We start from the raw sequence: 25018 nt of genomic DNA, 5'->3' as shown, positions 1-25018 counted from the left end.
TCCAAATATGGTTTTGAAAAACAGAATACAATTCCTGAAATTCCCTCGATGGGTGACACCACAGACATGATTTGAATTTTGGAGTCTTAAATCCATTTCAGCTCCTCCCATTGTGGATTTTTTTCTCCTTATATCAAAACTTATTCATATTTTCAAACTATGTGCACAAAAGTTTGGTAAGAAGCAGTTGGACTGAATCATTTAAAATCCTGAAGCTTCCATCTCACCTGTTTGGGATAATTAGCCAAAGTGCCATCACCTGGAAATAAAAATGGCAGCATCCATCTGAGGAGATTTTACTTTACTGCTCAGGTAAGGCACTTGAAATGTGAACTGATTCATTTTTACTATAGTGATATGTCATTTAAGTATACTTGTGCATATTGTTCCTGTTGTGATGCACACCGGTTGCATTTTTAATTAAGTAAAATCTCCCCTTGTTGCTAATATGTGAATATAGTGCCCAGATGGCTTACAGGTTTGGCCAGAAGACAGTTGGAAGATGCTCAGAGTACTCGGGTAAAACTGTCACCATCTACCTGAAATATAGTAACTTCTAAAAGCTCCACACCGGGCATGCTGGGGGAAAAAAACAATCCAATTGAAACCACCATCTGTCCTTGATTCCCCCCCTGCTTGACTTGTGCTACAGACTCCTGTCTGTTTAGAGATCCCAGCTCCAGCCCTCTGAATGCGCTCTCTCACAGCACATCTTGGTGGGCGGACAGGGAGGAGCAAAAAGAGCAAGGAGACTCCCTCAGGGTAAAAAGGAAGCAAATTAAATTGATTAATTCTAATTCCGGGGGGGCGTAACACTGAGCCGCTACCTTGTAGGAGCACCTAAAGGAGACGGATGAGCACGTGGCTAGGCTTCAGGACATGCTGAGATGTGAACGAGCCAAAGTAAGTTGTATGTCTGGCAGACATTGTGGCTCCTGTTGCTTTGTGAATACCTGTTTACATTATCCCCCCCTTCTCAAAATCATCTTTTCCCCTTTCGGCAGTGCACTCGCCTGCAGCTGCGGTGTAACCAGCAAGAGGCAGAGCTCAAGTGTCGAGAGCAGCACACCGGCAGACTGAAGGAGCGAGTGTCTCAGCTGACCGACCGACACAGAGAGAAGGGGCCCTGTGAGACTCACTCTGACCTGTTGTAGTTAAATTCACAGAATATGTTACCAACAGCTGTTTGCTTGTACAGCATTTACCATCTTGCATCGTTCCATCCAGCCATAGAGGTGTTGAACCTTCCGTCTGGAGGTCGAGGCAAAAGAGAACAGCCAGTCAAATCATTCAGGTCTTCTGTGAAGTAAGTTGTCATCACTTTCTCATTGTAGCCTTCGAATGCGTTCTCCACCTCCTTTCTAATCCTCACTTGCGCCCTCTCCCCTTGTAGACGAGAAGAAGCAGCGCTGCGTCTGATGCTGGAGCGCAGAGAAGCAGAGCTCAGGGAGGCGATGAAGCTGCGCCACAGCCTCACCACTTTACTACATGCACTCAGAGTCGACATGGAGCACGTGAGCAAAAGAAGCAAGATTATATTATGTTATTTAAAAAAAAAAAAAAAAATCTCACCCAAAGGTCTATTTAGTAGCTATCCAGGAGCCGTCAATTATTTTGGATGGTCTTCCTCAGCAGATGCTGCTGCAGAGTTGGTTTTATGGATCCGAAGCAGAGTTTGCCTAATACAAAGTCCTTTTTAACAGCCACTCTGGAGCTTGAGAGTTCATTAAATGTAATTGATCGAAGCCACCGTGGACCAGACATCCTTAATATGACCTTGTGTTGATGTTTTAAAGTACGGTTTCCAAGGTCCATAATGAACTTGAAGTTATAATGCTGAGTCCAAAATAACAAACTGATCTTTCCATTTTTTTAAGTCTCTGTCGGATGAAATAGATGTTCAGGCTGAGGCCCAAAATGAAGACAAAAGGCTGCATCAAGCTGAGAAAGTGCTTGGTGATCATGTAACAGGAGGCGTGGTTCAGAGTTGGAGGCAGGTGCAGAGGAGACTGGCTGCTGTGCCATCTGAAGGTAAACGCCCAATATTTTTAAGTACCAGTGTGTAGGATTTAGTGGAATCTAGAGTGATGTTGCAAACTCCCTTCTGGGCTAGTGTAGAAACATGGTGCAACACGGCAGCCTCTGTAAAGAGGACACGCACCAGACTGTATATATGAATGGCTCATTGTAAAGAAACAAACACGATTCTTAGTTTCAGGTGATCAAACACTAATGAAAACAAAAAGTTATGATTAATATTGAATGTCTGTGAATAGATCCCTCTACTGTTAATCCTACGCACAGTTTAAAGTGCTGCTATGATGTGTGCCATTTTTTTTGAAGACAAGATCATTAATTATGCTTTTCCATATGCATGTCTCCCATTTTAAATGCATTTTTGCTCAACCAGTGATTGGAAAAACCCTTGTCTATGGAATAAAATATGTGGTGCTCCCTGACTGTGTAGGCCTCACTGGAGCTGATACCGACCATGACAAGCTCCTGGCTCGACTAGAAACTGAACTGAAGGACAGTCAACAGCTTGTCAGGTTACAACAGCAGTTGCTGCAGGTCCATTTCTCTCACACACACACACACACACACACACACACACACACACACACACACACACACACACACACACACACACACACACACACACACACACACACACACACACACACACACACACACACACACACACACACACACACACACACACACACACACACACACACACACACACATTTTTGCTAGTGTCGGACTTGGAAACTTTTTTTCTTTTTCAACAGGACAGCCTTGCCTCACCTGCGACCTCTGAACTGGCTGATTGCTACTTTTTGGAAGAGTGGGAACGTCTTCAGGTGCGCTGGGCAGAGCTGTATCATCAGAGGCGGACTTTTGAAAAGGAGAGGCAATCCTTCACTGACGCTGCCATCCGCCTGAGCCATGAGGTGGGAAGGCTGACTATTAAGACTGTTATTGTTTTGCATATTTGCCTCGAGTGCTTTACAGACTGGACAGTGTATGATGCCCTCTATCCTCAGACCCTCGGTCTGGATAAGGGAATACTCAAAAAGCAAACAGACGAGGGATCCTTCTCCCTTTTCATTCAGCATTTACAGTCATTTCCTTGCTGCTGTCTGAAAGAGCTGCTTAATACTCTTGAATATAAGCTTTTGTGTCTACAGCGCCGTGATTTTGAGCAACAGAAGGCCTCTCTCCTGAAGCAGCAGTATCTGTGTGACTCACCTCAGTCTGGTAAAGGAGCACCAAGCAACAACAGGAGAGATGGTACTGCACTCAGTGAGTAGGCACTTAAATTAAACGGCGGAGTGGCAGGTGACTTATGTTTAAATGTGGTAAAATAATTTTACTACAAAAGACCTAACCACATTCTGTGCATGTGGTTCCAGGTTTCTCGAGTTTGGGGCCCACCGGCATATCTGACTGTCTTCCCATTACACCATCTTCCACCGAGTTTGGGACAGCCGCTCTTTCTGGATCACACGAGGGAATATTCAGTGTTCAAACTCCCACCACTCCTGAGCTCTACTCTGCCCTCAATCTGTCATACAACTGCAGGTAAGTCTTTCATAGTGAACATATAGTGAGAAAAATTAACTGCAAAAAACCTAATCTTATCTGTTTTCTCCAGTTTGGCCCAAATTGTGTTTACCGTTACTGCTATAATGATTCCTCTCTTCTCTCTCAGAACCAGAGAGGTTGATGACCAGTCAGAGCTGTGGGACAGCCAAGCAGACAGGATGGTGCACACACGACAGGCTCCACACTTAGACTGGTCATTTGAATACAATTTGGACAAGTGGTGATATCGCAGCTTATTGCATCTTTTTAAATAATTAATAAAGGCTGATTGCATTTTTATCCAACTGTTATTTTCTTTCAAAGTGCTGTTTAAAAAATTGATCAGCCCAGTCAAAAACATTTTTTCCCCTGAAGTGTCAGGGGAAAAAATGTAATATAATATATATATAACTGCTGTCAAGCATTTTAGACTGCTGTTGGATGTTATTTTGTCCCATTTTAATGTGTTCACAATCCTAGATTGTCTTTTCTAATGATTGCAGCAGATTAGAAAATGCAATTGGCATCACACATACTATATTTGCATGACACAATGTCCATTACTTACTTTGTTCAAATCAGCGTTGTCTTTTTTTTTTTTCATTTTTAATTTTTATTTAAATTTGCGTTTTATAGTGTAGAGTTTGACAGCAATGGACGGGAGTGGAATGACATGCATTAGCAGCCAGATTTCCACAAAGATTGTTCTGGTTATGTGATAAAAGTTTTCATCTCAGGTCTGGCTCTTGCATGGTTAAAATTATATCTATTTCAAAAGTGTATTTCCTGTAATAATACATCAATATGTTTATGTGAGATATGGAGTATCTCAGGGCTGTGTTCTTGGCCCTTTTTACTGTCCTATTTTTGATCTCCTGGACAAAGTATATCGAATCATCAAATGCTTTTCCACTGCCACACTGATTATACTCGGCTGTACCCAAAAAGCAATATCATTATAAAAGTATTATATAATTAGAGGCCTGTCTGCTGTGAAAAATTAGTAATTTCTTGCTCCTGAACTCTGACAAGACTGAGAAATGAGACAAGATTCCAAATTATTCTTGGCAATGTTGAAATGTATCTTGAAAACAGCGCATGTAACTGTGCATGTGAGGGCAAAATGGCATCACACTTGTTTGATGACATGCACGCGTTGTGCATGAGTCCGTGCGATTGGCTGATGGCGCGGGGGAAGGGCGCCTCACCGTCTGCAATCACCACTTGTGCTCAATTAACAATTACGAACTTCTAAACTCTGACGCGTGCTTGTCGCCGTGTGTCTGCTGCGCTTTACGTCGTTATTACAACGTCAACAACTCCTATCGCCTCCCTGAAAGCAAGGCTCGCAGTAGAGGCGAAACGTTTTAGCCCACAAGGAGGTAGAATGAACGGCATGGTTTGGGGACTCTCACATCTCTTGCCACGCTTAATGGAGTCTGACAGCAAAAGTTTCCAGCCCTGGAGAGACTACATAGGCCTCTCCGACATAGTCCGGGAGATGCTGGGCTGGCGCGCCGCCACTGAGTCCCCACTGCCGGCCCCCACTGAGTCCCCACTGCCGGCCCCCACAGCTCCGCGGCGCTCTGACGCGGATGACCTGTGCGATGAACTGACGTCTGTGCGCATTAACGCGGTTCGCCGGAGCAGCGACCTCGGGGCGAACTGTGCGCCACACCTCCCCGGTGGATCTGCGCTGCCGGGCTCTTGGACTCGCCAAGGTCCACCCGATGGTTCGTGGCACGTTGCCAATAACTTTGACGCGTTTCAGCCTATGCCGCCGCTTAGACCGACGGGCTCCCGGCCAAAAGACCGTAAGAAACCCGCTCGTTTCAAAACGCCGGGTCCGCCATTGTCCGCGGCACCTGAGGGCATGATGTGCAGTTTCTGCAAGCACAACGGGGAGTCCGAGCTGGTGTGCGGGTCCCACTGGCTGAAGAACCAAGCTGGAGAGGTTCTGTGTCCTTACCTGCGGCAGTATGTGTGTCCCCTGTGCGGAGCCACGGGGGCCAAAGCCCACACCAAGCGCTTCTGTCCCAGGGTGGACAGCGCGTACAGCTCCGTGTACGCCAAGTGCAGACGCTGAACCAACAGGTGGCAAGTAGGAAGAAAAAGAGTCCGAAGTCGGAATCCTCCTTTTATTTATAGTTTTTTCTTGTTTTATAAGCACGTGTGTCTGTGTGTGTGTGTTTTGGTTTTTATTTGCATGTTTTGGCACGTTTGCTGTGCAGCCTTCCATAATACTGATTGGAGTTTCTTTCCAGCTGGTCTTTTTTGTCGGTCTAGCTTTCTCTAACAGCGTCCGTTTGGTTTTTGTAGAGTACTTTCAATAACGACTGCCAGATATTATCTTTGGGAGGAGGGGAAAAAGACATGTTTAAACAGGGGGAAATGCTTGTTTTACATATTTTTAAAACGTGGCCACCTGATGTCCAGTTTCATATCTCCTATCCATGCATTGAAGAATACACTATCAAACCCTTTTTCTAAGACGTAAAGTAATCCGTAATAACTTTAACAGGCATATAGGCTAAACATCATGTGCCCATGTCAACAGCATTTTAAAATTTTAAAATATGAGTGACTTGTTCTTGTTCTGAAGTGCGGAGGAAATACATGTTCCTGCGGTGTGTTATTTGATTTTGAATATTGTGCCTGTGGCTCCTTTAAAATGCCATCGCTAAACACTTAAAAGAAATTTGTGTGGAAAAAATTCTGCGTGAAATTATTTTATGCCAGAAGTTTATAAATATCTAAATTGACAACATTTGTGTGTGTTCTTTGAAATGACAAAGACTTCAAATAATCTAATTCAGCCATGTGGGGCAGATTTAACTCTGGATGTATCACTAATGACAGATGCTTCCAGAATGAGACTTTGATTGTTGACTTTAATACACAACACCCAGCTTTATTTGGGGAGAACATGAACAACTAAGCCAGTGACCTGAACATCCCAGAGGAGAAGAGTGAAAACAGTTGGAATAGTGACATTTTCAAACATTTTAACAGTAAGCTCAGGGTGGCGGGGTCTTGATCCTCACCGTTTGGACCTCCTTGAACCTTTGCTGCTACGGCGCAGGTTCTCCAGCTCCCTGTGAGTGGCCATGACCGTACGACTAGAAGCAACCAGAGGACAAAGGTGGATCATCAGTTCAAATTACTTAAATAATTCAACAACTCTTTGTTTTTTTTCTCCCTATTTGCATTTGACAACATGTCAGATGGATGAGGGCAGGGTGATGGTGTTAAGTAAAGGATGGATGACATGAAAAAAAATCTGACACCTACATATCTTTCCTCTTAGGTCTGTATTTTTATTCGTTTCAAATTTGTTGAACTTTTGTGGGCAAATTGTTTTTCAGCTACTACGAAAGCTGTAGTATCGGATATGTTGCTCGTAGTTTTCCCTCCGAATACCATCCACCCACATCAAAGTTTTCCATCAGGTCTTGATGGTGGCCCTTGTAAAAAGGTGCCAAGCAGTCTACAGCTGACTTCACACTCCAGCCAATCAGCACAGAAGTGGGTGTGAAGAAGATGAAGTAAGAAGTGAGTCCAGAAGAAGCTGAACACAGAGGACGGGTTAAGAGAATAACTTTGAATAAACAAAAAAAAGAATAAGGAAGAAGAATAAGGAATGGATAGAATAAGAAGTGTTTACTTACTTTAGAGAGGAGAGTTCTCCAATGAGTCCACAGATTAGGTCAGTTGCATCTTCATGATCTGGGGAAGCAAGATCTTCCTCCACCTTCATCACCTCCTCTTCACTGGATAGAGAGAAAGTCAAAAGTTGGATGGATTTTTTTTAAGTGGTGTATGAACCTTTATCAAATCCTAAATTTGAGTTGTTGTTTTTTCCATTTTGTAAGACAACAGAATTGTGTAGATATGTTTACAGGAAAATGTAATTGTTAAAAAAAGTGATTTCTTTTTGAAAAACAGAAATTTTCTGGGGCTTGATTTAACCGCCTTCCCTGCCTCCTTACATCAGAACGATGGTGTTGAGCTGCGAGTCCGACACGTAATCCAAGCACCCGGATCCAAACGGGTCCGTGTTGTCCCTGGTCTGAGTGGGCTCTTCGTTCACAGTAGAAGGACCAGCACCTGGTTCATCATCAGCGTCACACTGTGTGCAACAAAAAATACATTATTTTCAGTAAAGTTAGAAGGTAAAAAGTAAAATAACCTTGAACATCCATCACTGTGATGTCCATGTTTTTTTGTTAAGTGTGTTTCATCAATTAAGAAAGCAACTATCTATCTTATCTCAGTCACTTCACTAATCTGGTATTTTAAAAGCTTGTCCCACCACTCACGCCGTCTTTCCTTTCTGAACCCCTGGGTGCCACTGACGCCTCGCAGAGCTCCACAGCATTGAATCCTCCTGCCCGGGTGCCAGTGCATGAATCACCTGCTTCAGCACTGTGACCATCCCCTGCATCACTAGCTGCTTCCTTGCTCTCCTCTCCTGTCCAGGTCACACTATTCACCTGCAGAGGAGCAGCTTCAATTGCAGAACAGTTCTCAGTTTCCTCATTTTGAGTCGGATTAGAGTAAAAGGTGATGGCAGGACTCTGGTCTACTGCTTCTGACCCATCTTCCCTATCTTTCCTTTGTTCCTGAGGTTTTTCAGCAACTATCTCAGCTGTGCCTCCCTCAAGTTCCTGCTGCTCCTGATTCCCCAAAAGCTCCTCCTTTTCGTCCTCTACAGGTGGCTTTGTGTCACCGGTCAGCTCTGGACCTTCAACCTGACAACTCTTTCCCTTTATGCATCCTGGATCAGACACAGCACTGCTCCCATCTGAGGTAGTGGCATCAATGTGGACTTCAGTTTCTACCCTGGGGGGGGGGGTAACAAATACTGTCAGGAGGGTAACACGTGACATTTGATCCTGTTAACATTATCAAGTGTATATGGAGAGCTCTCACTTACATTTTCACTCAAGCAGTGTATATGACATGAAGTTCATATCTAACAGATTGTTGACATGTTATTCTAACTTGGGTCACAAATGACATAACTCTACACCACTGGTTGTTGTCATGACAATGGAAAAGAATCAAATGTAGAAACTAAAATTGGAAGATATTTAACATGCAATTTGGATTCCTCGCTACATTATTCTGACCTGTCTTCCCCTCCACAGTGACTGGACCCAATGTTTATCTCTGCCTCGTCATCCTCTGTGACACTGACTTCTGGGATGGATAGTGAGGATGATAAGGGGGGTGAAGAAGATATAATCTCTTCCTGATCCTCGGGGTCAGCCGTGTCATTACAAATCTGCTTGTCAACTCTCTCCGGTCCGTTCTGCCTGGTTTCACTTTTTTGTTTCTGCAAAAAGTGACTCCGCTCCCTCTCTGTCAGACCACACATACCCATCCTGCGCTTCTTTTTCGCTGGTAACCCCACTGTTTCCTCCTTTTTGATGTCCTTGACATCAGTCATGTACACATTACTGGGTTCTTCTTGGCTGGCTTCTTGTTTTTTCTTCAAATTACATTCAGAGTCCTGCTTTGCACACAGTTGATCCTCCGAAGCAGCTTCATCACCATGTTCAGAGATTTGCAAGAAGACCTGGGCACGTTCCAGGACCACATTACATTCCTTTGCAGTTGTTTCCTCCTTATTCTTTTCACTCTTGTTGGCATCATTATCAGCATGTGTTGTAAAGCCCTCCAGTTGAGAATCATTGTTGGGATAGGTGACTGTAGTCTCTTCTTGCTCTTCAAAAGCTTTAACAGTAGATTCCTGCAGAGGGGAGTGATGGCACTGTAACAGTGTGGCATCCACTACTGTATTGTTTTCTACGGTGTCCTGAAATAAAAAAAAATAGAATGATTTCTCAACCATTTGGTTTAATAAGATGTAAATGCAGGTTCTGTTACAATCACTTAAATTACCTGATGATGACGGTGAGTAGCATGGACATTATCAGTCTCTGACATTTCATCACTTGGACATTCCCTCTTCCTCGACCTGAGTGACCGAGGCTGGGGTGCAGCTATGCTGACTTAACACATGAGGAACAACAAAACAATCAAAATAATCACTGTAGCTGATTAACACTTAAAATAAGCATAGTCATGATAAAGTGAAGCAATTGTACTTTAACTTTAAGTAGAAAGTTCCCCAAAAAAACGATCAAATACGCTTTCTATTCAACGGTAGCACATCAAAGTTAGTTGGGATAGATCTCCTTTACCACTGCTGCTGTTGATCTTTGCTTTTCCTTTGGCCATCTCCTTTTCCTAAATTAGAAAAGAAGTGAAACCAATTAAGACATGACAATATACTCGAGAAAATATTGCCATGACATCTATAATTCCATTACGGTCATAGCTCGATGGTTAGCTTATAACGAAATAATTTAAACGTTAGCTAATTGTACTAAATGCAGCTAGCTTGGTTAGTTACACTTGCTTGAATAAAGACAGTTGGAGATATTACGTGGGTTACTTACTGAAGTTAAAAAAAACAACCAATTTATGCTGATTAAATGAATTCTCAGGAGAGTGACGTTGGCAAAATATCGTGTAATACAATATTTTAACCACGGCCATACACACACTATCCAAACACCAACCTGAACCGCGGGTTCGAGGTACAGTCACGTCGGTGTTTTACGTCAGTAATGGGTGTGTTTCGTCCAGCCGGAAAGCGCGGTGGCCGTTGCCATTGGAGACGCCAATGTAGGAAGTACATTCCACAGTCAGCTTGCCGTTCTTGTTTTGACAGCTCGAACTAAACGTTAAACTACATCTGCATGCTTGCATATGTTGTGTCTTTTCACCTATCGTCTCTGAGTAGTTTACGACTTATTTAACCGAGCCGACTACCTATAACGCCAAACATCCCGCTCCGTGAAACTGACAAGGTAAATAGCTTGGCTATTGATGCGTTAGCTATGTAAAAGATACATTTTATTATCTTGCGCTAGCTGTTAGCAAACTTAGTACAGAAAAGTACGGAAGCTAACTCGATACAAAACGGTTGGAACTGTTCGAAGTATTACACAAAATGGCACGAAGTGGCTGCTAATGAAGTCGGTGTCCACTCTATACAGGTGTACTAGCGGTGGATACTTTATTTTTTGACATGCTCATCATCTCTCTTCTCCTTATTTCCATTGGCTCGACTGATTTAATTCCTCCCCAACTTTGACGTTGTAGCAATCCATGAGTCGCAGTCGGAACCCCCCTCCGCGGGGTCAGGGGGCAGCGCGAGCCAAACAGGTACCAACCGTCCTGCCTGATTATGACATGCGTGAACGATAGGTATGTGTATGACTCAGCACCGATCTCCATGCCCTTACTCCTCCTGTCTGCCTCGCTGTGTCTCAGATGGGGCTGCTCCTGGACCTGTCCCCGGATGGAGGAATGGATGAGGGCAATGATGAAGAGCTGGAGGCAGAGCTTCTGAATCTGATGGGAGGAGGTGGAGGAAGATCACAGGGGAAGAAAGGTGATGGCAAAGGTGAGGAAGAGTCTTGATCTAATTTGTAGCCATCTACCAGTGTGAAGTTGTCTCTTTCTGTCTCATTCATGTGGTAGTGCTTTCATGTGTTATTAAAATGCCGTGTATGATTTAATGCTGCTGATGTATTTTTGCACACACAGCTCCTGTTCCTATGGCTGATATAGAGCGAATGGCAGCTCTTTGTATGAAAGACCTGGATGATGAGGAAATGGGCGATGAAGATCTGGATGACGATGAAGATCTACTGGTAACACAATTAATTCATGGATTCATTGATTAGATTTAAATCAAGTTTAAACTATTTTGATAATGCATTAATCGTGTCAGTCATTGTTGAAAGCAAAAATGGCAACCATTGGTTACTATCTTCTTTAATGTCCTCTATTTGCTGCTTTTCTTTGGCATATATGATGGTAAACTGAATACATTTGGCTTTTAGACAAAACAAACAATTTCAAGACATGGTCTAAAGGTCTAAAAATTCTGATCGGACATATTTCACTTTTTTTTGACAGTTCACAATCCAAATGATCATTTGATTAAGCAAGAATAAAGTGAACAACCTAACTCATAATAAAAAAAACAGGTCTTAGTTTCATTCCTAATTATTTTCATTCCACTTATAATATAATGGTGAAGCTTAGCTGTTGAACTGCTTTAAATATCTGTATTAATGTTTCTGTATCTGTACATAGGCTGAACTGAATGAAGTTTTAGAGGATGATGATGAGGAACAAACTCCTGCTCCCACCCCTCCTGCTGTCATGTCCACCACTCCTAAAGAGAGCATCGCATCCCACTCTGCTCCTCCAGCTTCTCCCAGTGGCACAACTGGGTTGGAGTCTTGCCTATTGGAACGCATTGAAATGTATAAAACAGCCATTACCAATGCCAAGGCTACTGGGGAGACTAGCAAAGGTCGAAGATATGAACGCGGGTTGAAGGTAGAGATCTTATACAACCACAGTGCTACAAGCTTTTTTCAAATATGTAAATGTTCCTTTTATATATGACTTTAAGACTTAAGAGTGTTAAACATCGAAAAATGTCTTCACTGTAATGTGAAAAAACATATGTTCATGTTTTTTTCTTCTTCAACCCCAGACATTGCAGTCCATGTTGACATCTGTCAGGAAAGGAAAAGCAGTCAATGAGGAGGAGATTCCGCCTCCAGTTGCTCTCGGTGGAAAGCCCAACACCACAGCCGAGTCTGAATCGATCAAGGAACGAGAACTTCCAGAGCCCACGCTGATGCCCTCTCCTCCCACAAATCAGAAACACCTAAGGGAGGCTGCACCGGCAGCTGCTAATATGAAGCCGCTCCATCTGGCCGTGCCCCAAAAGCCTGCCGCCCCCTTCACCCCGGAAACACCCGCCATCTCTCCCCTCACCCCGGGCCAGCCTGACGCACAGCACTCAGGTAAACACACACGATAGCATACAGAGTACTCTGTGTCGTCTAGCCACCCTGCTGCTTCTTCTCTGTATTGTGTACTTGATGTGAGGAAAGATGTGGTGAAATTGGCCCACTCCAGACACTTTACAATAACAGCAACAACTCATTTGTTGACTGAAAAAGTTGTGAATGTCATCACATTTGCAATGCCATTATTTGTAGATCAATGAATCTTAAATCAGATTCATATCCCCTTTTATCAGGCGATGACTCGTTCTATAATACAGTCCTCATATCAAACCTGATATATCTTTGCCCAATGTCAGCTCAGGGTCAGCTCCAGCCCCCCATGAGCCTCAACAGGATAAGCAGTGATCTATATATTTTGTTCTCGCTCTCATTTTTGTCACTCACACGAATACACATGTGTTCCTTCCCACCATTCAGAGCTGAAACGCACAGTGTTGTTCAGACAGAGGGAGTATAAGATTGCTGCCATACACGCCAAACAGAGCGGCGACATAGACCGAGCGAAACAGCACTACCTCATTGCCAAGGTAACAGAACCAATGCCAACGTTCTCACATTAATAAACATTGTATATGTGCATATAGAAAGAGTCAGTCCTAATATACTTGACCTCCCTTTATGCAGAAGCTGGACATCCTGGTGGAGGCACTGGACAGAGACGAACCAGTAGATCTGAGCTCACTACCCCCTCCTCCTGGTCAGTGTAGCCACTTCAAAAGAACACGTCAACAAAAGAACAAGTTTTCAATTACTCACACACCATAGCCTGATTTCTTTACATAACATATTTTACTCAGATGCCTCCATGGAGAATGGTGCTCCTAAGAGTGTCATCAGTGCATTATTGCACTATTCATCGGCTTTTCCAAGGCTGTTAATACTGTTGATCACTGCAGATTACTAAAAAAAATCAGATTTTCTTGGTTTGGAAGATCATGCTCAAAACGTGTTTGTGCATATTTATCAGATAGAAAACAGACTGAGGATGTTTATTTGTATGCACAAACTCACACCTTGTCTCAATTAATTTTAATGCTATATAAAATATGTTTTATTCTCAATAATCTCACTCTTACATCTGGGAATTTCATTCCACCTTGAAACCACAGGAAATAAAAAATCATGTTCAACACATTATTATATATGAAAAAGTTGTCTTGTCCTCACGCGCAACAAGAAGAGAATTACACACTATCATTTTTGTTTATGAATGGCAAACATTTGGGTGAATACTGAACTTGGGAAGACATTGCACCCTATACATTTAAGGATTTTTCATGTTGAGCATTTATATGTCTGGGATTGTGTCTGATGCTGTTTGTATGTGCTTGTGTGTCATTGACTGTGCATTATTGTGTGCATTTCTTCCGCTTACATCCACCCCTCCACTGATGTATGCTCATCTGCAGGAGACATAGTAGCAGAACACTGTGCACCTCCTCCTCCTCAGTCTTCCTCTAAACCTGCTGCCCCAGCTGCACCTGCATCCACCCCGGTGGCCACTGCTGGTAAGACATCTGTAGCCATGATCCTTCTAATGATGATGATAATAATGATCCACTTTTAATTTAAATAATAATAAGTGTGTGTGTGTGTGTGTGTGTGTGTGTGTGTGTGTGTGTGTGTGTGTGTGTGCCCTGCAAAGATCTGCCTGCTCCCAGCAGTTTGGCAGAAGCCCTGCAGCAGAGGATGGACATATACAAGTCAGCAGCAGAGGGAGCCAAGAGCAAAGGAGATGATCGTAAGGCTCGTATGCACCAGCGCATTGTCAAGGTACACACCATGCACTTTAAAATAGTGTTACTATTTTAAAAGCCGTTTTTTTTTTCTCCCTAAAAAAAGAATGCATACCTTAAGCTTATCCTGAAACAAAAACAGCATTCGATATTCTCAAAGATGCAGCTATTTGCGATGCTCCTTGTTTTCCTGCCTCTGTGCTACAGTTTGGTTGTGTGTTTTTCTCATTTCCACCAATCACTAGTGTGTGATTCACCTACCTACCTACCAGAATAACCTGCGGATTGTTGAAAGGCATTGTGGGGAAAAAGAGGAAACCTTTTAATTGAAGTATTTTTGGCTAATGCAGGATAAATGGTGTGGCATGAATATTGCTTTGGTAGTGGTGGCAGCACATTGATGACATTGATTTTCATGTGGGAGTTATGCTTTTGTCATTATTGTATTTGTATGCAGGAAAGCCACTTTATGTTTTGGGTGGGAATGGAAAATCAGGGAGGTTGTCTGCTTGCGAATATGCTGTAATGTTTTCTGATTTACACTGCAGATGTTATATTTCAAAATAAGCATTGCAAGAACATGGTTTATAACAATCAAGGAATGCATTGACTATCACAGAGTGACAATACCAAAATATAAAAATGTAAGGGTGGAATTTTCTTTCTAATATTAGAATTATCAATCATCTCCTCTTTTCTTAAAAGCAATACCAGGACGCCATCAGAGCTCACAAAGCTGGACGAGCTGTCAGCTTGTCTGATCTACCTGTGCCGCCAGGTAACTTTCTACATGTGTGTTCCAGGATTGTGCCTCCAGATTGGACTTTATATTTACAGTTAGTTGTGTGGTGTCACTCCTGCAGGCTGTCCTCCACTTCAGGGCTCAGAGGGGAGTCAGCAGAACTTCATGGGTGTCCTGGAAACGGCTATGAAAATAGCTAATCAGGATGCAGACGCAGAAGATGAAGAGGATGGACAAAGAGAGGTTGCCAAGGTAAAAGAAAATAAATAAATAAAGGCACTAACAAATGGTCAAATCATTATTGTGCAGCCAAGGAAACTGATTGGTTGCCTTTTAACCAAAGCTAGCAATGTTTCATTGCTTGTCATGCCAACTTCTCTGCTCGGTTATTGAATCATTGCTGTTTTTTCTGCTGCACCTCCTGCCTCATTAATGAACTTCATACTATTCACAGAACACTTGCTAAATTTAGTTCAGATTTAGCTGTTTTAATAAAAAAATAAAAAGTTAAATAAATCTCAATCGGTTGCAACACTGTACCTTGAAATCTGCATGTATTCTTTCATGATGATGACCCTAACCCTCATATTTTCTTTCTCTGCAGCCTGCCATGCATCCACCTGCCCAGAAAGCAAAGTCTCCAGCTCCTCAGGCCCCTGGAGGCTCCTCAGCTCCAAAACTAGGACCTAAAGGTGCTTTCAGAGTGTTCTGTGTTCAGCCTGCCAGCACATAAAAAATGTGCCATACAGTGTCTGAGGATTACACGAGGAAGAGTTTCACTTCTTTTTCTCTTAATTATCCTTGCAGCCCAGCAGCAATTGGATTTCCTGTTACTAAGGCGACAGGCTTTTTTGCGTGCAGCCCTGCGCTCAAAACAGATGAAGGTAATCTGTGGACTTTTTTCTTATCTTTGTTGTTGAAAGATTCCCTGCCATTGTTGTATTTTTGTAGATGTCTTCATAACAGCTATCTATTGTTTTATTGGAGTCTTGAACAGCCGTTGTGTTGCCGGGGTTTGACTGATGCATCTGTTGCCATGTGATTATTTTGTAGGACATGACTGGAGCAGCGCAGCACCTCAGACATGCCAAAGGATTTGACCCCATGGTCACTGCCGCCAAATCTGGGCTCCCTGTTGATATCACCAAGGTCATAATTACATTCCCATGTTCAAATGAATGACATGCAAGAAGAGTTTGTGTGTGTTGGAATATGTTGTCACAAGAGCAACCAAAAGTGTGAGGTGTGTTGACGCAAAATGGGACTGAAATAGAAGACAGTAGGATGGAAGCATGCGCTGAAATCAAAACACCTTTGTGCTTATCACAGTCTCACCTCCTGTGTTTGTGTGCATACCTCTTTGTGTGTGAGTTTATCTGCATATTTTCATTGTTGTATTCACATTTCATATAGTTGCCACTTCTCCCATGTGACATTCTTTCATATAGCCTGCCTTTTATTTAAGATCTTTGCCTCATATAACCAACGTACTTCCCTCTGACTCAGCCCCACAGTGAAATGACCAAGAATATTAAGCTTGTGCCTCTGTTGGTTTGTCTTCCTGTTTGTCTGCAGAATATTGCTCAACCTTAGAAACAAACTCACAATTTTAACCCCTTTTGTAATGACCTCCTGCCTGACAGATTCCTAGTGCTCCAGTCAGTGAGGAGGACTACTCCCTGGCTCGCTCCCGCACCTCCCCTCTCTCCCCTCGCTCCAGTGAGCAGTACCACGGCCTCATGGATCTTTTGCGGAAGCAGCATGAGGTCAGGACACGTCTCTCCCTTCTCCTTTTATGAATATTTTATAAGAAAGTGCACCTTCTCTTAGTTGTATATCAGTGACATCGGACTTAAAATATTCTTAATCACTTTTCTAGTTTTGCAGTTTTTTGAATTGACAAATCACAATTGTTGTATATCCTATTGTCTTTTTCTGTCCACTTACCTACGCCTTCTTTTGTTCTGTCTGTCGATCTACAGAAATGTTTGGGATACTCTCAACAGCTCACACTCGTGGGCAATGTGGCTGAGGCTCTGAAGTAAGACAGACTGCGTTGTTGTATATTTTTTAATTTTATTGTGAAATTGGATTTGACGTTATCTGCATCCATGATGGAATTTAAAACCTCCTCTATGGTGTTTAGATGTTGAGTTAAATGCACTTGTAACTCAATTCACAATGTTATTTTTGGTTAACCATGTTATTGAATATTTGGGTATCAGGGTATCATTAAATTGAATCAATCCGTCTTTGATCTAATGGTATAAGTTTCCATTTGAATACACAAAGTGTTTTGGGGATTCTTTCATATCACAAATCTCAGGCAGCTACCAAAAACACCTCGACTTTGAAATCAGTGATTGATGGGTGCACGTAGAATGACAAATGCCATCATCCCAAAGCCAATTTAAAAGTCTTCAAATTGCTAATCCTGACCAACATTCAAAATCCCCCAACATACTTTTGTTTTTACAATAAAAGCAGAAAGGAACATGCAAATGATCACACTTAGTAAGCAGCTGTTTGCTATTTACCTGCAAAATGACTTATCAGATAAGTATATCTTTTTAATTATTTCCTACTGATATACTTGCTATATTTATCTAAGGCCGCATCACAGTTGGACACAGTGGAGTCACGGTGGTAAAGCAGACCGTGATTTTACTGATATCCTCATCACCATGGTGCATACAGTATAACGTTGATGTCACGCTGCATATTTTGCACATTTTCCTCACAGTTTGTTTTTCACAGATTAACACGCATTTAAACACCACGCACTCCTGAAGAGTCTCCGTTGCTTCCTTGTAGTTATGCTCTGAATATTGTCATTGTGATGGAAAATGCAGGAGTGCATGTGTTCATTTTAGTAAATAGAGCTGTTTGGTGTACTGTAACTGCCAGACCCGTGACAGATCAAGCACCAGTCCATTCTGTAAGACATGTGAGTGTAAGGAGCATCTCCGTCTCTCACCAGGTTTGAGAAGCTAGTTGAGGAGTGTATGAAGAACATCGAGATACTGAAGAAAGCCCACGCCAAGGGCCAGCCAGTCCCCAAGTGCCACACAGAGGAGAGGACCTTCAACACTGTCAAGTCAGCAACACACTCATAGATAATGGATAACAATTGATAATAATGTCATAATATTTAGTTAGAATGTATTTTCTATGAATTAAATATGCTCCACAAGGACAGAAATAATTCAGTTTCCAGAGGATATATCCTAATGACTTTGGTAGTCACCTAACTTTTTCACCTTGGGGTTTATTTTTTTGGCTTTTAGTGAAATATTGTAAAATTATTGGATGGATTGCTATGCAGTTTTGTTGTGGCAGGACTGTAAAGGAGAAAATAATTCAAAATAATTGGACAGCCTGTCTGTCTGTCAATACTTACTTCCTGATTGTGTGCACTCTGCCGATCTCGAGCACTCGTTTGGCGTTCTGGGGGAGGGGCTTTGAAGAGAGGTCTGAACGAAGGGGGTGGGACTTATTAGGTTTGGCGATGCGTTCCTTTTGTTTTTTGTTTTTCAAATGACATACTCTGACTTTAACCTCCATGAAACACTGTTTCAAATGAACATACAGTCAATAGATCAGTGTGTCATCCTAATTCTTTTAGTTGTAAACTTCATGTTTTAGTAGAAACTGTAAAAACTGAACTTCATGTATATCTGATTATAAAGACACTCAACACGTGTTTTTAAGACTTCCACTCACTAGAGCTTGTAGATGAGTCAGATTGACTCACAGTGACGGACTCTGGCTCTGCTCCAGTATCATACCAAGCTAACAGCTAGGTGTTTCTGGCAGTGAATTATTCAGCAGTCAGGATTTGTTTGCTTAGCGATGCTGACTTTTTGTTGTCTGTCACTTGTGAAGCTGTTTCCGAATGGTCATGTTTTTGTTATTTAGGATCAATCCCGGCCTGACACCTAATGACCTGATACTGTTCATCATCAAAGGCATCAACCTTCCATGTCCCGCAGGTACTGAAGGCAGGCCTGCGTCTTTGAAATAACCAGGCGGTAATGTGTTAAATGTATGTTCACTTACACCCACCGCTCCACCTTCAGGTGTCTCACCTAACGATCTGGATGCCAGTGTGAAGTTTGAGTTTCCTTTTCCCAGTGCGGTAAGAATCGCTCTCCCTCAGTGAACAGATTATGGATGTTTCACTCTGATGTGTTTTTTAAAGCATTCATGTATGTGTGTGTGTGTTTAGGAGGAGGCTCAGAGGGACAAAACAAGCACAGTCAAGAGCACCAACAGTCCAGAGTTTAAAGAGAATTTCAAACTCGGCATCAACCGCACCCAGCGAGGCTTCAAACGAGTCGTCCAATCCAAAGGCATCAAGTTTGAAATCATCCACAAGGGGTAAAAAAACACAACTTCTTTGGGGCAATATCTATCTGTCTGCCCTTGTTATTTATGCTTTTAATGTCTTATATATTTCTCTGTTATGCCTTTGTCAGTTGTTTTCTTCTCATTCTGTATTCACAGAGGCCTGTTTAAGACGGACAAAGTTGTGGGCACTGCTCAGCTGAAGCTCGAGCCTCTGGAAAACCACTGTGACTTTAGAGAGATAATAGAGGTGAGTGTAACAAGAAGACAAATGCATACGCACGTGTACACACCAGATCTATCTATCGGTGTGTTTCGTAGGTGATGGACGGACGGAAAGCTACAGGTGGCAAGTTGGAGGTGAGGGTGAAGGTCAGAGAGCCTTTATCGGGAGTTGATCTCCAGCCGGTGACGGAGAAGTGGCTGGTTCTCGATGCGGCGTCCTCCCTTTCTCCTCCAGAGAGACAAAAGGAACGGGTGAGTAGAGTTTTCAGCTTCTGTGACCTGCATGTATGTAGACGTTAATTCTACTTTGTTCTTCACACAGATTAAACAAAACCTAACCAGGGATGTGGGCTCGCTTCAGCTAGACGCCTGTATACATTACATCGCTTAACTGTTTGTAATGATTTTACATGTAAGGAAACAAACAACAGTCAGTTCAGTGAAGTTTCAGTGTTTGTTTGCATCAGGCTCCGTCTCCTCGGTCTAAACCCAGACATGAAGCAGGCAGCAGGAGCAGTCAACCCAACAACTCTCCTCCACAGTACAAACTCCACAGCTTCAGCCTTCTCAACTATGACAGGGAGCGACTGGAGAGAAAGGTATGTGTGTGTGTGTGTCTGTTTATCCATATCCAGTCTAAACTCGTCCACAACATCCACTTCTCCATTGCAACGGCCTGAAGTCTTGTCAGTCATTATGCCGGTCTCTCAGATTGCAGACTACCACAAAGCGCGACGGGATCCCCCATCTGACCTCCTCCAACAACACAAAGATCTCACTCACAGACTCAAGTGGCAGAAAGCACAGCTGGAGCGTGCCCCTTCTGCTCTGCTGACAGGTAATTAACACACAGAATGCATACGAGTAGGTACTTTACCAACACATGTAAGTATATTGCTCAGTCAAGCCCTCAAGAAGAAGGCGGGCTTTGCAGCAAAGTTTTTATGCTTCATGCGCCACAACTTTCATAGTAATGAACAGGGCGCCGCCTCCAATAATGCATCCAGTTATCTTTATAAAGCAATGTCCCTTCACCACATGTGTAGAGTATGAAAATGTGCTGCGGCGATCCGTCCAAGGGTATGCGGACTCTGTGAGGAAACACTCCAGCCAAGGCAACAGGGTGAGTACAGTTGTAGAGATTGCAAGTGTGTGTGTGTGTCTCTTATTGTTCAAAGTCTCATTTTCTCTTTAAAGGATGCTGCCAAGGATGCACTGGGCAGGTTGAAGATGGTAGAGAATGAGGTAAGGGTTGCCGATACAACGTTTCATCGTCACGTATGTGCATATTTTATGTACTCCTTTTCTTTCTGCTTCAGCTTGAATCGCTGAAAAGGAAACGCACAGGATGAGAGGAGAGTAAAGGGAGTGGAGACTTGGCTGGACTACTGTTATATCACGTCACTCTCTCATACACACTCGTATGCAAACACTACAGTGGGGACTTTCCGCACCTTAAGCGTGGTTCTATGCTTCTCTGAACTAACCGAATAATTCTGCCGATTGATCATATAACTTGCGTCACTAGTCACCTGCAACACTCATACAAGCAAAAGAAATCTGTAACTACAAAGGGATGCAAAAATTAAAGCTAGCATTAAAATGTGTTAAGGAGGAGGCTTATTTGCACTTAAACACAAGAGAAAGCTGCTTCTAAAGCACTGCTTTACAGACCGTGCCTCTGCTCTGTTCATTTTTTTTTTTTATTCCCATCTTTCCTTTTGGAGGAAAGCAGGCAGAAGAGTTACAGGTTTTTCTTTTGGCACCAGCTCAGAGAGTCTGTTAATGTCCACAGATGACCAAAAAAAATATGTGTGCCTGTGCGTGAGTGCTCTGAAGTGTGTTTAACCAATAGACCAAGGTGTTTTTAACCCCTTTTCCCATATTTTATGTGTGTAATGAGCTTAATCTAATCTGTCTGCTCCAGTGTTCCCAGATTACAGTAATCTGCTCCGTTTGGAGTGGTGTGATATGGGAATAAAAAAAAAAAACGGGGCTTCGGGGCACCGCAGCCTACATCCCATAATGAGGGATTAGTGTTTGTGTCACCAAGGAGACGACTAGATCAGACGTAGAGTCGCCTTTGGGGCTGGGGAGAAGGGGTGTTAGGAGCATGCCATGAAAGTGTGTAGAAGCTTAGCTGTGCAAAAGGATTTCTCCTTCTTCATCGTCAGCTGTTCCTTCTTTGTTGTCTTCTTCATCTTCACTTTTCTTCCCGCTAATCCCTTTGCGCATATTCAAAGATTATTCAGAGTCATGAGTAATAGGCTGCTCCACTTGGATTTCCTTTAAACTCTTAAACAATATTAAGCCCATTATGCTGTCGATTAGAAAATAATTAACAGCTGCTGCATCAGCATGCTGCTATTTTTCACACGTTTTTTAGCATATGCAGTTTACAAAACCAGATTCTGCCCCACAGAGCTCTCCAGTGGCAGCACAGCGGGTGCTGAATAGTCTGCCCACTGAAAGAGAACCTAATATGTGTCAGAAAGGCTTGGTAATTGCTCATTTCTATTTCTGTTGCCCCATAGACATCCCTGTTCTTGTCATTCCTCTCGACTTTACACATATTGTGACCGTGAAGTCAAGGGGACAAAATTCAGAGGAATCCTGTAAAACTTCACAAGATGTGGAACAAATGCAGACGCCTTGAAATGCATAATAGTGCAAAAACAACGCTATATGTACATGTATTCTCTGTTCTGTTTAACACTCTGAACAGATGTTTCCTCTATGTGTTTGACAACCTGCTACACTGATTCAATGTTGATTGCAGACTCCTTTAAAATGAGCCTTGCGTGTATGTTTTTATTTGACTCTCCAACGTGGATGATGTCTGTTAACTCCACTAATAGCTTTTTGGTCATGTGACACAGCAGAGAATCATGTGTTTGCCTTAATCCACCCGCTGCCTCACCCCATTAGCAAATAATCCTTGTTAAAGTTGACCTGATGTGGCCCTCCATAGTATGTTAATTTTGATGTAACACCCCTTCCCCCACTTGTTTTCATCTAAGAGAGGATATCTTCTGACTTTTTGTGGAGGTGGAACATTCTGATGATTTTGATCAGCTGATATTCTTTTAGATGGACAGGGCTGTGGAAGGACAGGTGACTGTTTATAGTCATGTGATAACCTTTAGTTTATTATGGAGTGGATCTTATAGGTCCAGTGTGTAGGATTTACTGGCTGAAATGGAATATAATTTTAATAAGTATAGTGGGTTTTTTTTAGTGTAGAAACACCTGAAAATTATAATTGTTGCGTTTTGTTGCTTAAAGTGAGCCAAATATATCTACTTGACAGAATCTGCCATGTAGCACCACCATGTTTCTACTGATCCCAGAACAGACAAACTAAACACTGGCTCTAGTCCAGGCCATTCAGGTTTTCACACTGTAGTTTTCCTGCACGCCCGGCACGCAGGAGAAGTTTCAGTGTGTAACTTGCAATCTGCAACTCTACCACTAGATGCCACTAAATCTTACACACTGACTATATTTTTAGTTTTCCTTAAGGTCATGTACACATGTGCAACATTTTTTGCTAACAGTGTTTCCCTAGTGTTCCAGGCAGGCTTTCATTTCCATTTGTTTCAGTTCAGTACGGAAATCAGTTGGCAGACTGTTGAAATTTGCTTACCAAACATTTGGCTCAAATCTTTCTTTTTTTTATTCAAATTCCAAACATTTACACATTGTAGTATTGCCGTTTGAATGTATTTGTACTCTGCATTAGTGGTGAAGATTATGAAAATGTCAATGGATAGCACAAATTTCAAGAGTCTACTAATTTGCTTTCATATAGAGCCCAGTGGCTGTCTGAAACTTTTAATTTAGGCCTATATAACATTGAAATATATATATATAACTATGAAAATGCCTCTTACTATTTACTAAAACCCAAGGCTTGAAATGTCGGGCCGACGCCCAACACTCAGTTTACTATCGCATAAAACAAAGAAAGCAACACGTTCTCACACTTTAGGAGCTGGATATGGGGAATCTTTGGTGTTTGGGCTTGAAAATGCATAAGTTATTAAATCTATTAATCATAATTAACATTTCTTAAAACAGCAACGTTTTTTTTGGAGTACTAGATGTGATATACACTATATGTGCTTTGTATCCGCTTAAACATCAAAACCATCAGTTTGGTCCTTTTTAACAGATTTTTTTTCTTTCTGATTTACAAAGTGTGATAAAGACTGAATATGACCACATAGATCTGATATAACCCAAAGTTGCAGCACTCACGTTTTCACGTCATTAACACACACACACACACACACAGAAACTTTCTTTAACTCCAAAACCTTTAACCCCATGTCACCTCAGACACAAACTCTGCTGACACATCACCCCACTGCTCAAGTAACCTCGTGGCCTCTGAGGCTGTCCAGTTGTCATGGCAACAAGCTCATCAGCATTCAGTGTAGTTGGATGGTCAAGACCTTGGGAGAGGGACATATTGTTAAAGTTTGTCCTGCTGGTGACTCGCACTCCTTTCTCGCGTTTACAAGACACCACACACACACACACTCCTTCTCGCTCTTTGGCTATCCTCTCGTCATTATCTGGCTGCTCTCCATTTAAAAAGGAGACATTTTGGTGGATTGTTTGTTATTGTTTATATGTCTATCCTGATCTGTAGTAAATGTATTCATCTGGGTGTTGGGGAAAAATACTATTCTTGCATTTTTCCTTCAAGTCATGTTAGGGCAATCAACATAAATGTAATATTTGTATACAGTAAATATACAGCATAAAATGCTCTGTCTCTATTTTTACGTGTAAGTCATGATGATTTGTGCAGCTCAAACGGGGAATGTATGAACGCCTTCATTTTAAGGCTTTATTATCTTCTGTATGAAGTCGGTGTTAAAATGAATAAAATGGTGAAACAGGACTGGGTTTGTGTCTTCATTAAACTGAGAAATCCCAACCAGATTTTTCCAATATGATTGTGATTTCTGATCAACATTTGTGCCCCTCTTAACACTTCATGACTTTTAGTCTTGTAAGACATGTTTCAGAAGTCTGCCACAGAGAATTCTGTAAAACATGGTTACAATGGATTTTGACACAAATGATGGACATTTGTGATTGTCGTTGGTAGAACTTTTTAATACTGTATTCCCCGCCCAAATCCCCAAAATGTGTCTTCACATATCTCCGTATGAAGATCAAGGACAATATTTGGAATTTCTGTATTTCGTTTGTTCATTTCAATACAAAACATGAAACATTTACCCAACTAGCGTCATAATACTTTATTATAATAATAATAATTTGGTTTTGTAATAATGAATACTATTCATTTACACCTAACAGTTGGGTATATGGGAAGGGGTAACGCCATTGTCACTGAAGATTGGTTGGAAAAACAATAAAACGTAAGACTAAAATAGACATTTTGCTTGCTGTTGTTGGGGGGAAGCTTGGGGCTTTGGTCTTATGCTAATAAC

At 42.2% G+C, this 25018-nt stretch overlaps 4 protein-coding genes across 7 annotated transcripts; 3 read left to right on the top strand and 1 right to left on the bottom strand.

The window, feature by feature from the left end:
* Positions 1 to 467: 467 nt before the first annotated feature.
* Positions 468 to 3870, top strand: LOC311011544 (afadin- and alpha-actinin-binding protein; the record flags this gene model as incomplete). The annotated part of the gene is made up of 12 exons (XM_084006578.1): positions 468 to 549; positions 653 to 762; positions 835 to 903; positions 1005 to 1128; positions 1228 to 1306; positions 1394 to 1514; positions 1878 to 2031; positions 2468 to 2571; positions 2793 to 2954; positions 3192 to 3306; positions 3417 to 3585; positions 3716 to 3870. 12 exons carry the CDS (start codon positions 468 to 470, stop codon positions 3831 to 3833), a joined length of 1407 nt encoding a protein of 468 aa, XP_083862704.1. The 3' UTR covers positions 3834 to 3870.
* A 1105-nt stretch (positions 3871 to 4975) lies between these two features.
* On the top strand, positions 4976 to 5682 carry nanos3 (nanos homolog 3; the record flags this gene model as incomplete). Its single annotated transcript, XM_084004941.1, has 1 exon — positions 4976 to 5682. One exon carries the CDS (start codon positions 4976 to 4978, stop codon positions 5672 to 5674), a length of 699 nt encoding a protein of 232 aa, XP_083861067.1. The 3' UTR covers positions 5675 to 5682.
* An 807-nt stretch (positions 5683 to 6489) lies between these two features.
* LOC311010767 (uncharacterized protein) lies at positions 6490 to 10311 on the bottom strand. Of its 4 annotated transcripts, none has more exons than XM_084005386.1 (8): positions 10179 to 10311; positions 9798 to 9843; positions 9496 to 9605; positions 8721 to 9409; positions 7908 to 8430; positions 7578 to 7717; positions 7257 to 7358; positions 6490 to 6707 (listed from the first exon to the last, which is right to left on the bottom strand). In XM_084005386.1, the coding sequence occupies exons 2-8, from the start codon at positions 9832 to 9834 to the stop codon at positions 6629 to 6631; spliced, it is 1680 nt and encodes a 559-aa protein (XP_083861512.1). In that variant the 5' UTR covers positions 9835 to 9843; positions 10179 to 10311; the 3' UTR covers positions 6490 to 6628. The 4 variants fall into 4 exon arrangements, with proteins under 4 accessions (XP_083861512.1, XP_083861515.1, XP_083861513.1 ...); XM_084005389.1 differs by having other exon boundaries at positions 8721 to 9413; positions 9503 to 9605; XM_084005387.1 differs by having other exon boundaries at positions 9798 to 9837; positions 10010 to 10269.
* A 19-nt stretch (positions 10312 to 10330) lies between these two features.
* cc2d1a (coiled-coil and C2 domain containing 1A) lies at positions 10331 to 24459 on the top strand. Its single transcript, XM_084005385.1, has 28 exons — positions 10331 to 10469; positions 10765 to 10827; positions 10936 to 11068; positions 11212 to 11318; positions 11767 to 12015; positions 12176 to 12491; positions 12915 to 13024; positions 13122 to 13194; positions 13907 to 14005; positions 14143 to 14270; positions 14939 to 15011; positions 15097 to 15227; positions 15580 to 15667; positions 15783 to 15859; positions 16029 to 16124; positions 16619 to 16741; positions 16958 to 17016; positions 17956 to 18072; positions 18894 to 18967; positions 19055 to 19113; positions 19204 to 19355; positions 19482 to 19572; positions 19644 to 19799; positions 20015 to 20146; positions 20259 to 20385; positions 20594 to 20670; positions 20745 to 20792; positions 20867 to 24459. Exons 2-28 carry the CDS (start codon positions 10771 to 10773, stop codon positions 20897 to 20899), a joined length of 2985 nt encoding a protein of 994 aa, XP_083861511.1. The 5' UTR covers positions 10331 to 10469; positions 10765 to 10770; the 3' UTR covers positions 20900 to 24459.
* Positions 24460 to 25018: the final 559 nt, after the last annotated feature.

This window comes from Eutrigla gurnardus (genome assembly GCF_963514095.1).
Source record: "Eutrigla gurnardus genome assembly, chromosome: 3".
Classification (NCBI taxonomy): domain Eukaryota; kingdom Metazoa; phylum Chordata; class Actinopteri; order Perciformes; family Triglidae; genus Eutrigla; species Eutrigla gurnardus.
Note: the sequence above shows the minus strand (reverse complement) of the source record. Positions and strands in the feature narration are given on the sequence as shown.